Here is a 12,888-nt window from a genome sequence, read left to right on the forward strand (position 1 = left end):
AACTGTTTCCTGGAATAAAGTTGGTCAGTAACCCGAGTAAACAACAAAACCGTGTTCAGCCCTCTGAGTTTAAACACACAAATTTTCCTAATGCTTTGACAAGGAGAGGTTACATACCGCGTCCAGCGTTGGGGTATCCTCCTGCGCCATAACCTGGCAACAAGACAAGAGAGATGTCACGATTACAGAGATGTCACGGTTAATCATTTGCCATGATTAGGTGTCAAAAATATGACACCTAATCATGGCAAATGGACAGCATATATCACTACGTGTGAAAGATTTTAATCACAGCACGAGGTTGAATTTTGATTGGTTAGATCAGATCCAATGTGCTACACAACCTTCAGGTCGGAAAGAGATGGCATTAAACTGGAATGTGTCATTTATTGATTTGGGTCATTATGATGCACACACTCACCTAGCTGCGCTCCATAGCCATTACTGGTGTAACCTAGAAAATGTCAAAATCAAAAAGTGAATAAGTGTTGCAAGAGTACTTCTGAATTGAAAGCAAATGAGCAGCTCTCACCTCTTCCTCCGAGGTTCCCTGCTGGATAACCTAAGGCTGCTCCCAGCCCGTTGCCTAGGCCATACCCTGTGCCGAATCCCAGCCCGGCAGCCCCGAGGCCAGTTCCAAGGTTTGCAGCTAAGACCAAAATAGCAGGATCACGGTTATGAATGCAAGAATTATAAATCCATCAGACGTAGAAATTGATATCTGCCCATTATAGTTTTAGGAATGACATACCTCCTCCATAACCGAGTGTTCCATATCCTTGTTTCAGGCCTCCTCTGATCGCAGTGGGTCTGTATGTCGCCCCTAACAAACACCATACTCATTACACAAACTACACACACAGTGAGTCCATGCACATAATAACACAGACTATTGCACACATATACAAACAACTGCTTGCGTTCATTTTACACTAACGTTCAATAGTTTGGGGTCAGTGTGATTTTTTTCAATACTTTTATTCAGCAAGTACACAGTAAAATGATCAAAAGTGACTGAAAAGACATTTATGTTACAAAAGATTTCTATTCCAAATATTATTTTTTTTTACTTTCTATTAATAAAAAAAAAAGGTATCACTGTTTCCACAAAAATATTAAACAGCACAAGTGTTTTCAACATTGAAAATAATAAGAAATGTTTCTTGAGCAGCAAATCAGCATATTAGAATGATTTCTGAAGGATCATGTGACACTGAAGACTGGAGTAATGATGCTGAAAATTCAGCTTTGTTATCACAGGAATACATTTCATTTTAAACTATATTGCAGTAGAAGTAAAAGTTATTTTAAATTGTAATAATATTTCATAAAAATAACTGTTTTTGATCAAATAAATACAGTATTGATGAGCATATGAGACTTCCTTCACAAACATCTTACAGATCCCAAACTTTTGAACAGCACTGTACACAAAATAAAAAGCAGAATAAATTTACCTCCAAGATAACGGCCAACTGTTTGTGAGAAAGAAAAAAAAACCATTAAATGCTTGGTATGACAGAATCCAAAAGATTAACATTCCCTTTTTGTATATAAATAAACAAATACAGTAACACTTTAGCATAGGGAACAATTCTCACTGTTAACTAGTTGCTTATTAGCATGCAGATCCCAAACTTTTGAACGGCACTGTACACAAAATAAAAAGCAGAATAAATTTACCTCCAAGATAACGGCCAACTGTTTGTGAGAAAGAAAAAAAAAACATTAAATGCTTGGTATGACAGAATCCAAAAGATTAACATTCCCTTTTTGTATATAAATAAACAAATACAGTAACACTTTAGCATAGGGAACAATTCTCACTGTTAACTAGTTGCTTATTAGCATGCCTATTATAAACATATTGGCTGTTTATTAGTACTTATAAAGCACATATTCTGCATGACCATTTATTTTCATTCATCAGAGGTTAATGTCACTTACCACCTGTTTTTCCTGGATTGCCTGCCCCATAGCCACTAGCCACGAGGATACCAGCCACTGGACCTAGGACAGTACAGAAATGAAAGAATAAGAAGATAACCTTTGTACTCACATAAGCAAATTGCTAATTGGATTCAGCAGCATCCATCAGGTTCAGGCAGACAGACATACCTCCAGACTTTACACCGATACCAGGACCTACAGAGAAAAGATAGAAGGCCGGATTGATAAAGAAACTCATTAAGTGGTGTAATGTTCTGACCTCTAGCCCTCTGTAATATCTCACAGATACACTATATATACAGAAATGAAAAAGCGCAAAATACCTCGACTCGCCAATCTTCCCAGAGCTCCAGTCTGTGGCCTAACTCCTTTAAAACAAGTGAGAAAAACTGTATCAATGCATTTGGCCTAAAAGAAAGAACTAAAGAAAGAATACTATATTTTGAATACCATTCAAAAATAAGAATACCATATTTTTGGACATTTACCATGGTACTACCATCACACACAGTGAGTCCATGCACATAATAACACAGACTATTGCACACATATACAAACAACTGCTTGCGTTCATTTTACACTAACGTTCAATAGTTTGGGGTCAGTGTGATTTTTTTCAATACTTTTATTCAGCAAGTACACAGTAAAATGATCAAAAGTGACTGAAAAGACATTTATGTTACAAAAGATTTCTATTCCAAATATTATTTTTTTTTACTTTCTATTAATAAAAAAAAAAGGTATCACTGTTTCCACAAAAATATTAAACAGCACAAGTGTTTTCAACATTGAAAATAATAAGAAATGTTTCTTGAGCAGCAAATCAGCATATTAGAATGATTTCTGAAGGATCATGTGACACTGAAGACTGGAGTAATGATGCTGAAAATTCAGCTTTGTTATCACAGGAATACATTTCATTTTAAACTATATTGCAGTAGAAGTAAAAGTTATTTTAAATTGTAATAATATTTCATAAAAATAACTGTTTTTGATCAAATAAATACAGTATTGATGAGCATATGAGACTTCCTTCACAAACATCTTACAGATCCCAAACTTTTGAACGGCACTGTACACAAAATAAAAAGCAGAATAAATTTACCTCCAAGATAACGGCCAACTGTTTGTGAGAAAGAAAAAAAAAACATTAAATGCTTGGTATGACAGAATCCAAAAGATTAACATTCCCTTTTTGTATATAAATAAACAAATACAGTAACACTTTAGCATAGGGAACAATTCTCACTGTTAACTAGTTGCTTATTAGCATGCCTATTATAAACATATTGGCTGTTTATTAGTACTTATAAAGCACATTCTGCATGACCATATTCTACATCCCTAATCCTACCCAAAACTTTACCTTACTAACTATTAATAAGCAGCAAATTTGGAGTTTATTGAGGCAAAAGTCATAGTTAATGATTTGTTAATAGTGAGAATTGGACCTTAAAATAAAGTGTGGCCACAAATACATTGTCTCTTTTTCAAAGTCAGTTCTGTGTATTTTGGCATGTGTCTAGTCAAAGGTTAATTGTAAATCTTTATTTACTGTTTGTACTTATTTTCATCTCATCTTCATCAGAGGTTAATGTCACTTACCACCTGTTTTTCCTGGATTGCCTGCCCCATAGCCACGGGCTCCGAGGATACCAGCCACTGGACCTAGGACAGTACAGAAATTAAAGAATAAGAAGATAACCTTTGTACTCACATAAGCAAATTGCTAATTGGATTCAGCAGCATCCATCAGGTTCAGGCAGACAGACATACCTCCAGACTTTACACCGATACCAGGACCTACAGAGAAAAGATAGAAGGCCGGATTGATAAAGAAACTCATTAAGTGGTGTAATGTTCTGACCTCTAGCCCTCTGTAATATCTCACAGATACACTATATATACAGAAATGAAAAAGCGCAAAATACCTCGACTCGCCAATCTTCCCAGAGCTCCAGTCTGTGGCCTAACTCCTTTAAAACAAGGAAATAAAAAACGGTGTAAAAGCTTTTAGCCTAAAAGAAAGAGTACCATATTTTGAATGCCATATTCAAAAATAAGAATACCATATTTTTGGAGATTTACCATGGTAATCCCATGTTTTCTGACAAACCTTCTATGCAAATACTTATTATGGCCAACATAATATTATCTGATAATATTACTATACTAACACCATATGTTTTTAAGGGCAGGGCTCATGAAGGTCATAAAAACTACTTCAGCAGAGGGTGCTCAAATAGATTTTGGTACTTCTCGGTTAGTGAGATTAGCTCCTGTTTGAATTCTTAGAAATCAACCAATAAAACTTCCATGGTTGAGAAACTATGTCAGTTGACGTAATAAGAGATTAGCAGTGTGAATTTCATTGAACTAACCACTGTCTCTGTGTATTTGGAACAGGCCTCCATTGATGCCCAGAAACTGTAAGGACAAAATGGGCTGTGTATCGGCCGTATAAAGTCAGGACTGACAGAAGGCTGACAAATTTTGACCACTGCTGTCACCTTCAGGCACTGGGTTTTGATCTTCAGACATGAAATACGAGTGTTTAATTTGCGGTCAGAGTTATGGAGCTGGAGCATATCCAGGCAAACCCAGACACGTCGAGCACTTCCTGAGGTGTTTTTTCTCCAGTTATCACAGCCGTCAGACATTTGACATGGAATCGTTATGTGCATTTTATTACGTCATTTTCTAGACACCTTTTAGTCTGACGTACAAACATCCGTGACTGTTGGCTGAACATTCGATGACGCAACAATGCCTCAAGATTACTGAAAAGACAGTGTGGCCTGAATTACTGAATTTAAAAAAAAAAAGGTTTGTCTGTCAAGTATCGATAGGTGACAATTGATTTTTTTTTCTACAAGGCGCAGAAAAGTAGAAAATAAATAGCTTGCATCAGATATGGACAGCAAGTCAAGCTACGATTTGTCATGCATACTGTTACTTTTCTCATTGTTTGGTTGCTTCCTCATTGGCACCAGATAAAGAAAAGCACCACTCTTCAGTGATTACTTCACCTCAATGTTGCGTTTTCATGTCAAAGTCAACCAAAGGACTGGCAATATTAAATGGGAAAAAGGATTAACAGTTATAAACCTAAAATTTGTATTTCTGTTTATTCTAATAGTGCATTGGCAGTATATGCAAACATGGTTAAAAACATTTACAAACCTTAAACTGTAATTTTTTAAAAAGTTTTCTAATATAACCTTGTGTATTAAAGTTTAAAAAATTCAAACATATGTTTTAGCAGCACAATAAAAAGTCTATCAAATAGGGGCTGGATGTATTTAACAACTATTAACTTTTCCAGGCACTTTTGTTCAGAGATCCAACTCATATTTTGCTTCAAATGGTATGCAAACTGATTTCAGGTACCTGCATTGTGACATATTACATTAAATCATAGTGGGTGAGACATGTAGCCTATAAATAAAAAAGGTGTAAAAGTCTAAGCAGATATAAATAAATATTTCCTCTTCTGAAGTTCTATTTTATTTAAATCTCAATTCTCAAAGGAACAAGAATTGAGAACTAATGTATTCTATTTATTTATGCAATGTATATTTCAACTGGATTCCCAAACGTTTTGGCATCCGAACATCTTGGACATAAAATATTTACTTCAAGTACCCCGTGAGATTCTCTTATGAGGTTGCTGGTCACATGACAAACAAATAAAATATTAAATCTTTTTAAATAAATGTTTTACTTTGCTTTTACTGTTAAATTATTCATTTTAATTATATGTTTATTATTTAATTATTAGCTTTTCACCAACTCAAAAACCCCCTGCATATATTAAACAAACAAACAAAGACAAAGATTTGTAAAGCGTTTTTTAAGTGGTTGAAAGAGATTTAGTCATTCTTTATCTGATGTGATTTTCTTTTCATGCATACATTTCAATTTAATCAATAAACTGCTGCAATCTGTCCACATTATTAGACATTCAAAGTGGTATTCAGATAGCAAAAGCATTGGATGATTGGTCTCTCCACCTAATCATGCATAGATTCACTCTACATATTGCTCTGCTTTAAAGTGCCATTTTAAATAAAAATGTGATTTTCTCAGCAACCAAACATAAGAGCCTCCCCTGAGGGCACAACGAAGGGCTTGAGCACATGGGTCAGAGCCCTACCTGGAATTAACCTCACAACCTTAGTGCCACTACATAGATTCTTTTTTATCATAATTTGTCCCATTTTAGATTAAAATTGTTTTAGTCATAATACAATGATTTGGCCCCATGGGTGCTCCAATATCATAACAAGCCTCTGTCCTGCTTTCTACCCTCTCCTGCATCACAAATTCTCCTCATTTCTCTTTCTCACCCTTAAATCTCTACAACAAGCCCTTCAGAAGACACGTCTAACTTACCTCCTTGTATGGTGCTCTGTACCAGCCACAGGACCAGTGAGGTCTGCAGGATCGCCCGAACCAGCATGTTGGCAGACAAACAGATAGACTCGGTATTAGCAAATAGCTAAAATTGCACACAGGTGAAGTGAGAGTCAAGTAACCTCAGTTGAAAGCAGCACCACTGGCCAAATTACCCGCCAGGCCTTTATTTATTCTCTGGACACCCATGTCTCTCCTCTGACCAGCCCTGCCCTCTGCTGTTCTACAAAATCACCTGACCTTTCTCTCGCTCCTCGTCCCATTCTACCACCGCCCGTTCTCATGCTCCACAAAGACTGAAGAAGACAGCCGGCTTCATCCAGATTTTTGTTGTAATATGCCACTATAGATATACATACACTCTTAAAAATAAAGGTTCTTCATTGGCATCAATGGTTCTATGAAGAACCTTGAACATACATGGAACCTTGCAAATGCAGAAAAGGTTCTTTATAGTCGAAAAATGTTCTTAAGATTTTAAAAATTTGCTTCAAAATGTTTCTTTTAGGAAATGTTCACTGAAAGGTCATTTGGGCAACCAAAAATTATTCTTCATCACTGCAAAAAAACGTTATTTTTAAGAGTATTTTTGCGTTGCCCATGGCGTCCCGGTAACTGAAAGCCATCTCTCCTTTATCGATTATTGTGAAAATTTCCTTAAAGGACATCAGTATTATGGTAATATTGTTTTTAGGCTGATTGTTTTCTACACTATTAAAAATAAAGGTTCCAAAATGGAAGGTTACAGAGCGATTCCACAGAACAACTAGTTAAGAACCTTCTGAAAATAACCACTTTTTTCTTACTGTAAAGAACATTTTTCTTTATGAAAAGAACATTGGTTCTTTATGAAACCATAGATGCCAAACCTTTATTTTTAAAAGTGTATTGACGTTTTTTTCCCTTAGTGAGAAAATATATAGATAATATTATTAAATAAATTCAACTAAAACAATACCGTATGTCCATGTATTTATTGGTAGGATATTGAGTACTAATGTAAAAGGTGATAATGTACAGCCAGTGGGTCATATAAAAAAAATTATAATATAATATACTATACTATAATATAATAATAATACATGAACATAGTAAACTGCAAATCTCTCTAAAGAGAGTTACTAATTTACTTTTTGTTGTCTGTATAAGGGCTAAGCATTGACACAAAGATCAGATTCTGTCAGTCTGCTTACACACCATTGGCCTGACACTCAAGATAGGGCTCCACCTCACACTGAGAATCCAGTGCTAGGATTTATAGTAGTAAAAACACCATGTGAGTCACTGCAGTAGCTTCTGTTTGCAATTATTCAGAGGAAAAAATATAGGTTATGGGTGTTCTTTTTGTTTTCATTAACTTTGTCCTCAGATGTTCCATTGCTTCCCCTTTAAGCCCTCAAAATACCCAAGCTACCCCTTAAAGAGTTTATAACAAGATGAGCATGAATATAATATTAAGAAGCACAGAAAATGCATTAAAGGAAATAAAAGCACACACTTAATTAATATTGACAACATTAACATCTATTTGTTAAAGCTGCAGTCCGTAACTTTTTTTGGTTTAAAATGATCCGAAATCAATATTTGAGCAAGTACATAACCAGCCAGTGTTCAAAAACAAAAAAAGCATGCTGCCACGTCATTACGTCACGTCTGTAAACATAAAGAAGTTGTCCCGGCTACTAGGCTATCGCATGTGAGGATCCTGCAGGTGGCAGATCGTTTACAGCCTTTTCTCATAGCAGCCAGCATAATTAAATGTATCATTTTGATGGCGGATTGTAATCCATAAAGGATTATGTGTTTATGAAACACATTAAAGCTTAACCACTGATTTCTAGTCGTGTCTTCTTTCGGAAGACCAAACAAAGTAGTTTTGCTTCCACAACGAAACAGCATCACACACCGCAGCCTTGAGTGAGCGGAGGCCGGAGGCCTAGAGTGAGCGGAGGCCGGGGGGTTCAGATGACAATATCTGGTGAAAATTCTTATTTGGGTCATATTCCAAGACGTAGGCTAGAATCCTAGCCTACCGCAGGTGCGATGACTGACTGCCACACAAACATATTCCTCAAAACCTTAGATTCATCCGTGCTGAAGCCGCGCGCACTCACAACCCACGCAAGCTAGATAATTCCGCACACAGCTGCAATTCCAGGTTTTCAAACAGAGATGGCGACAAAGAGGCAAAACTTACGGACTGCAGCTTTAAGAAAAAGGAAAGTATTTTTATGTTTAGATGACTTTCATACTGTTCTGTTTTCTAAGCAGGCATTTGTCTAATGAGTTAGATTAAATTATGTAGGGTTGAGACTTGTGACAGACAGAGCAGACAGTCCGTGACCTGTGATGAAAAGAGCCAAATGGAGGAAGGACAGGGCCACTCTGTTGTGAACAAGTTTAAGGTTATTACCCGAACTCCAGACAGGTCTGCCTGTTAGTTTTCTGTAGCTTGTGACTTTGTTTTATTTAATAACCGTGTAAATGTCATTATGTCCTGCTAGTGAGGATTTGTAAATATAAAAGAGGAATAATACAAACCAGTGTAGGATGTGGAGAAGCAAAGTTCCACATTAAGCATTTATAAAAGCTTGTTTTCAACAAGAGGACAGTCACTGGCAGAAACACAGTCCAGTGAAGTCATATTTGAACAGCAATTTAAAGCCTCCACTACCACGTCATCAGCAGTTTATTTCAACTATCGAGTTTATTTCGACGTTTTCTGTCTGCATTCGTTCTTTTCCGCCTTTTTTGTTTTCAAAAGGCATGAAGAACCACCTTGCACCGAACACAGAACATGCACTGTAAATCCCAGTAGCCAGGTTCACGCTTTTCACTCACCCTTTTTCTTGGACAGTCTATTTGTTTTATAATCTTTAGCAATGCAAACACAGACACTCATCAGACAGAATTCACACATAAACAGGTGTAAAACTAGACTAAATACTTTTTACCATCCATCCATCTCTAATCTTGTTTATATGAGTGTCCTGTCTGATGGGTGTCTATGTGTTTGTGTTGACTTCATATTATACGAGGAGTGTGATGAATGATGAATATGCTCATTGAACACTCAATATGCTTGTTTGGACAATATTAACTTGGCTTTTCCCTCTGGAAAATGCTTTAGCAGAGTTACTTTTCTACAGTAATATTCTTGTCTTTACTTTAATAGCTGACATTTAATATTGTTTATGTTTTTTCTGTTTTTAATAGATGTAGACAGCAGTCCCAACACAAAATCTGTTCCAAAAACCTAGGAAACTTAATTTGTGCCGCCTCTTAAAACACCTTCTTTTGGCCAAATTTTAAGTCAGCAATGCAATGCAATGCCAGAATGCAATGAATTTAGCAAAAAAAAAAAATAATTCTACACAATCTAAGGTGACCGATGAAGCAACAGAAATGTTAATATTATGAATACAATTACAATTTAATTGATTCTGAACGATATTGCTTTAATAACATAAGTAACTGAAAACCAACTATTTTAAATAAAAAATGAAAAACTGAAATTTTCACAAAAAAATGAAAATTATGTCATGGTTTACTCAAAAACACATTAACACAAAAATATATATTTTAAATATATAAAAATTTGGGCTGCCAAATGATTAATCGTGATTAATCGCATCCAAAATAAAAGTTTTTGTTTACATAATATATATGTGTGTGTACTGTGTATGTTTATTATGTATATATAAATACGCACACATGCATGTATATATTTTGAAAATATTTACATGTATATATTTATATAATTTATATTATATATAAATATATTTAATATACAAATATAATAAATATATATGCATGTGTGTGCATTTATATATACATAATAAACATACACAGTACACACACACATATATTATGTAAACAAAAACTTTTATTTTGGATGCGATTAATCATTTAACAGCACTAATAAAAATCTATTTCATTTGCCAACTAACTTCCATTTTTTCCCCATCATTTGCTCAAAAACACATTAACACACAAAAAGATACTTTGAAGAATGTTGGTAGAAGGTTGTTTTTTGTCCATAAAATGGAAGTCAATGGGAAGTGAAACTGTTTAGGTACCAGTTTTCCAAAATATCATTCGATAGAACAAATAAAGCCGTTCAGGTTTGGAACGACATGAGGGTGAGTAAAAGATGAATTTTCAAGTTTGGGTGAACTATCTCTACAGTACAGTTTCATTCCACTCACATCACACGAGGTTTTGGAACAGTGCTAATGTGTTGCAAACATGTGCACTACCAGTGCGCCATGAACTCAGCTACCTGGTTAATTTATTCAAAAGATTTAATTGCAGACGAACACGCCAGATAATCATGATAAAATCCCTGTTATGTTGTTAAAGTAACAAAGAAAGAAAGATTCAAATTGTGTCACTGAGATTATGTGCACACAACCCTAATAAAGGTGTAGAGAGAGACAGGCCTGATCTTTGGAATCTTTGGGCTCTATTGTCCACTTAAATGGACACCCAGACACCAACCACAAGCCACCCAGAAGCTTGGAGCAGAAAGGAACCCAGCATAATATCTGATAGCTGGTGTCAGACCCATTAATAAGCAAATTTACCATTTCTAAATATACCTCACACGCAGTTTGAGGCCCGCAGGAGTTTGACTGTGTGCCACCACCACAGAAGAGGTGAAGATAAATAATCACAGGGAAATTCACTCTTTGTGAAAGCTTTTGCACGTATGTGTAAGAATGTGTGTGTTTTGGTGTAAATGACAAAGCTTACGAGTGTTTATCACTTTTATTGCACTGAAACAGTCTTCTGTGCTCATGCTGCATAATAAACTCTTGCAGAGTAGCTCTACACACACCTAGTATTTCTGTGGCACGGCACTGCATGTTTTTAGCCCATGTCACTCTGCCTGCACCTGTGGTGGTGCTGTGTTAGCGTTTCGCTCCACAGTGTGTAGCATAAACGGTGGGAACACACACACCGAACCACAGAAACATGCTCATTTTTTACTTTACAAAGCAATTTTGGCTTGTCAAAATATATGGTTAATGTTAGTCATTGTGGTTTTCTGAAGTTAAGGGCCCAGTAAAGCTAAATACTGTGATTTCATAATTATTTTTCAGATACAATTTTACACAGTGTAATTGTCAAAACTAAAATGTAAATGTCATAGATGGAGAGACAGACAGATAGATGGACAGGCAGAGAGAAAGACAGACAGACAGACGGAGAGACAGAGAAAATGTAGGATTTCTCCATCAGTAATATTCCTGCTTTCCGGTATCCCGCTGACACAGTCAGACAGGGACAATATTAGTTGCGTATTCCTCCATGTCAAAGATTTGCTCAAGAGTCTACAGCAAGACGTCTTTACTAAAAACAGACAAGCACAGTCCTGTCCTGGTCCAAGACACACAGAGAAATGAGACCGCAAGAAAGGGGGACATAGAGGTCAAAGACAGACAGAAAGCTAATATTGTATGTTTTTTAAGTTAGAGAAAGGATACAACAATATTAAGTTATTTATTTATTTTTAAATACACTGTGTTTCAGAATCTGTTATAGCCTACAATATACACCATCTTTCATTTTCATCTTTTTGTGGTTAGTAAGTTTTTTTTGAATGTTTCTTAAAGAAGTCAAGGTTGCATTTATTCAATCAAAAATACACATTTACATTTTTTATGCTTTTGGGAGATTTTTTTTTTGCGAGCGCCGTGCTCTACTGTTTGAGCTACAAAACATTCTGTAAAAACAGTCATATTACGAAATATTAACGCAAATATTTTCCATTGTATTACATTTTAAAATGTCATTTATTCCTGTGATGGCAAAGCGGAATTTTCAGCACCATTACTCCAGTCTTCAGTGTCACATGATCCTTCAGAAATCATTCTGATATGCTGATTTGCTGCTCAAGAAACATTTCTTATTACTATCAATGTTGAAAACAGTTGTGCTGCTTATGTAACATTATAAATGTCTTTACTGTCACTTTTGATTAATTTAATGCATCCTTTCTAAATAAAAGTAATTCCTTTAAAAAAAGCATGACATGAAATGGTTGGAAGAAATCACTTTATAGCCTTGTCTTCTGTATCTCAGCACCTGAACCTTCCGATCCCATCCCACCATCTCTGCAATGTCTTGCCATTTTTGACATTCTCTATTTTGGTCCCCGTTTCTTTACCTCTGCCAATCTGCCTGCCAAACGGACCTGCACACAGGAATCCTCCATCCCACCTTAAAACCTCTGACCACATAGCAATGTTGAGTTCCTTTATCACAGCATGCGCAGCCAAACAGACTGGAATTAAGGCACATGCATGACCAGTAGGTGAAAAACACAGTGGCTTTGAAAATATGGGAAAGAGGAAGGAGGCGGCGAAACAGAGTCTCGTAAATACCTTCATTGATTCATCCCCCTGAAGACACTGGCCACGGGCCTCCTCAGAGGGTGGCTGTGCCAGTGATGATATAGTGTCATGTTTCTGACTAGTTTCATGGTTAAAGATTTCTGTAGTTTTTACTGTGGACCCA

At 36.0% G+C, this 12,888-nt stretch overlaps 1 protein-coding gene and 1 long non-coding RNA gene across 2 annotated transcripts in view; both read right to left on the minus strand.

Annotated features, from left to right (window-relative positions):
• LOC107658409 (glycine-rich cell wall structural protein 1.0-like) overlaps positions 1-2,188 on the minus strand; it is a 13,484-nt gene extending 11,296 nt beyond the window's left edge. Inside the window, exons 1-8 of the mRNA XM_016446946.1 lie at positions 2,119-2,188; positions 1,948-2,010; positions 1,684-1,701; positions 1,458-1,475; positions 752-823; positions 533-649; positions 422-454; positions 118-153 (exon numbers count right to left, since the gene is read on the minus strand). Coding sequence (XP_016302432.1) covers positions 118-153; positions 422-454; positions 533-649; positions 752-823; positions 1,458-1,475; positions 1,684-1,701; positions 1,948-2,010; positions 2,119-2,188 — 427 coding nt within the window. The remainder of the gene's footprint in view (positions 1-117; positions 154-421; positions 455-532; positions 650-751; positions 824-1,457; positions 1,476-1,683; positions 1,702-1,947; positions 2,011-2,118) is intronic.
• Positions 2,189-3,557: 1,369 nt separating this feature from the next.
• LOC107658450 (uncharacterized) lies at positions 3,558-6,398 on the minus strand. Its single transcript, XR_001630789.1, has 4 exons — positions 6,346-6,398; positions 3,882-3,926; positions 3,727-3,753; positions 3,558-3,618 (listed from the first exon to the last, which is right to left on the minus strand). It is a non-coding gene; the product is annotated as an uncharacterized LOC107658450 (long non-coding RNA).
• Between the last annotated feature and the right edge of the window lie 6,490 nt (positions 6,399-12,888).

Source organism: Sinocyclocheilus anshuiensis, unplaced genomic scaffold, assembly GCF_001515605.1.
Source record: "Sinocyclocheilus anshuiensis isolate Anshui unplaced genomic scaffold, SAMN03320099.WGS_v1.1 scaffold371, whole genome shotgun sequence".
In the NCBI taxonomy this organism is placed as follows: domain Eukaryota; kingdom Metazoa; phylum Chordata; class Actinopteri; order Cypriniformes; family Cyprinidae; genus Sinocyclocheilus; species Sinocyclocheilus anshuiensis.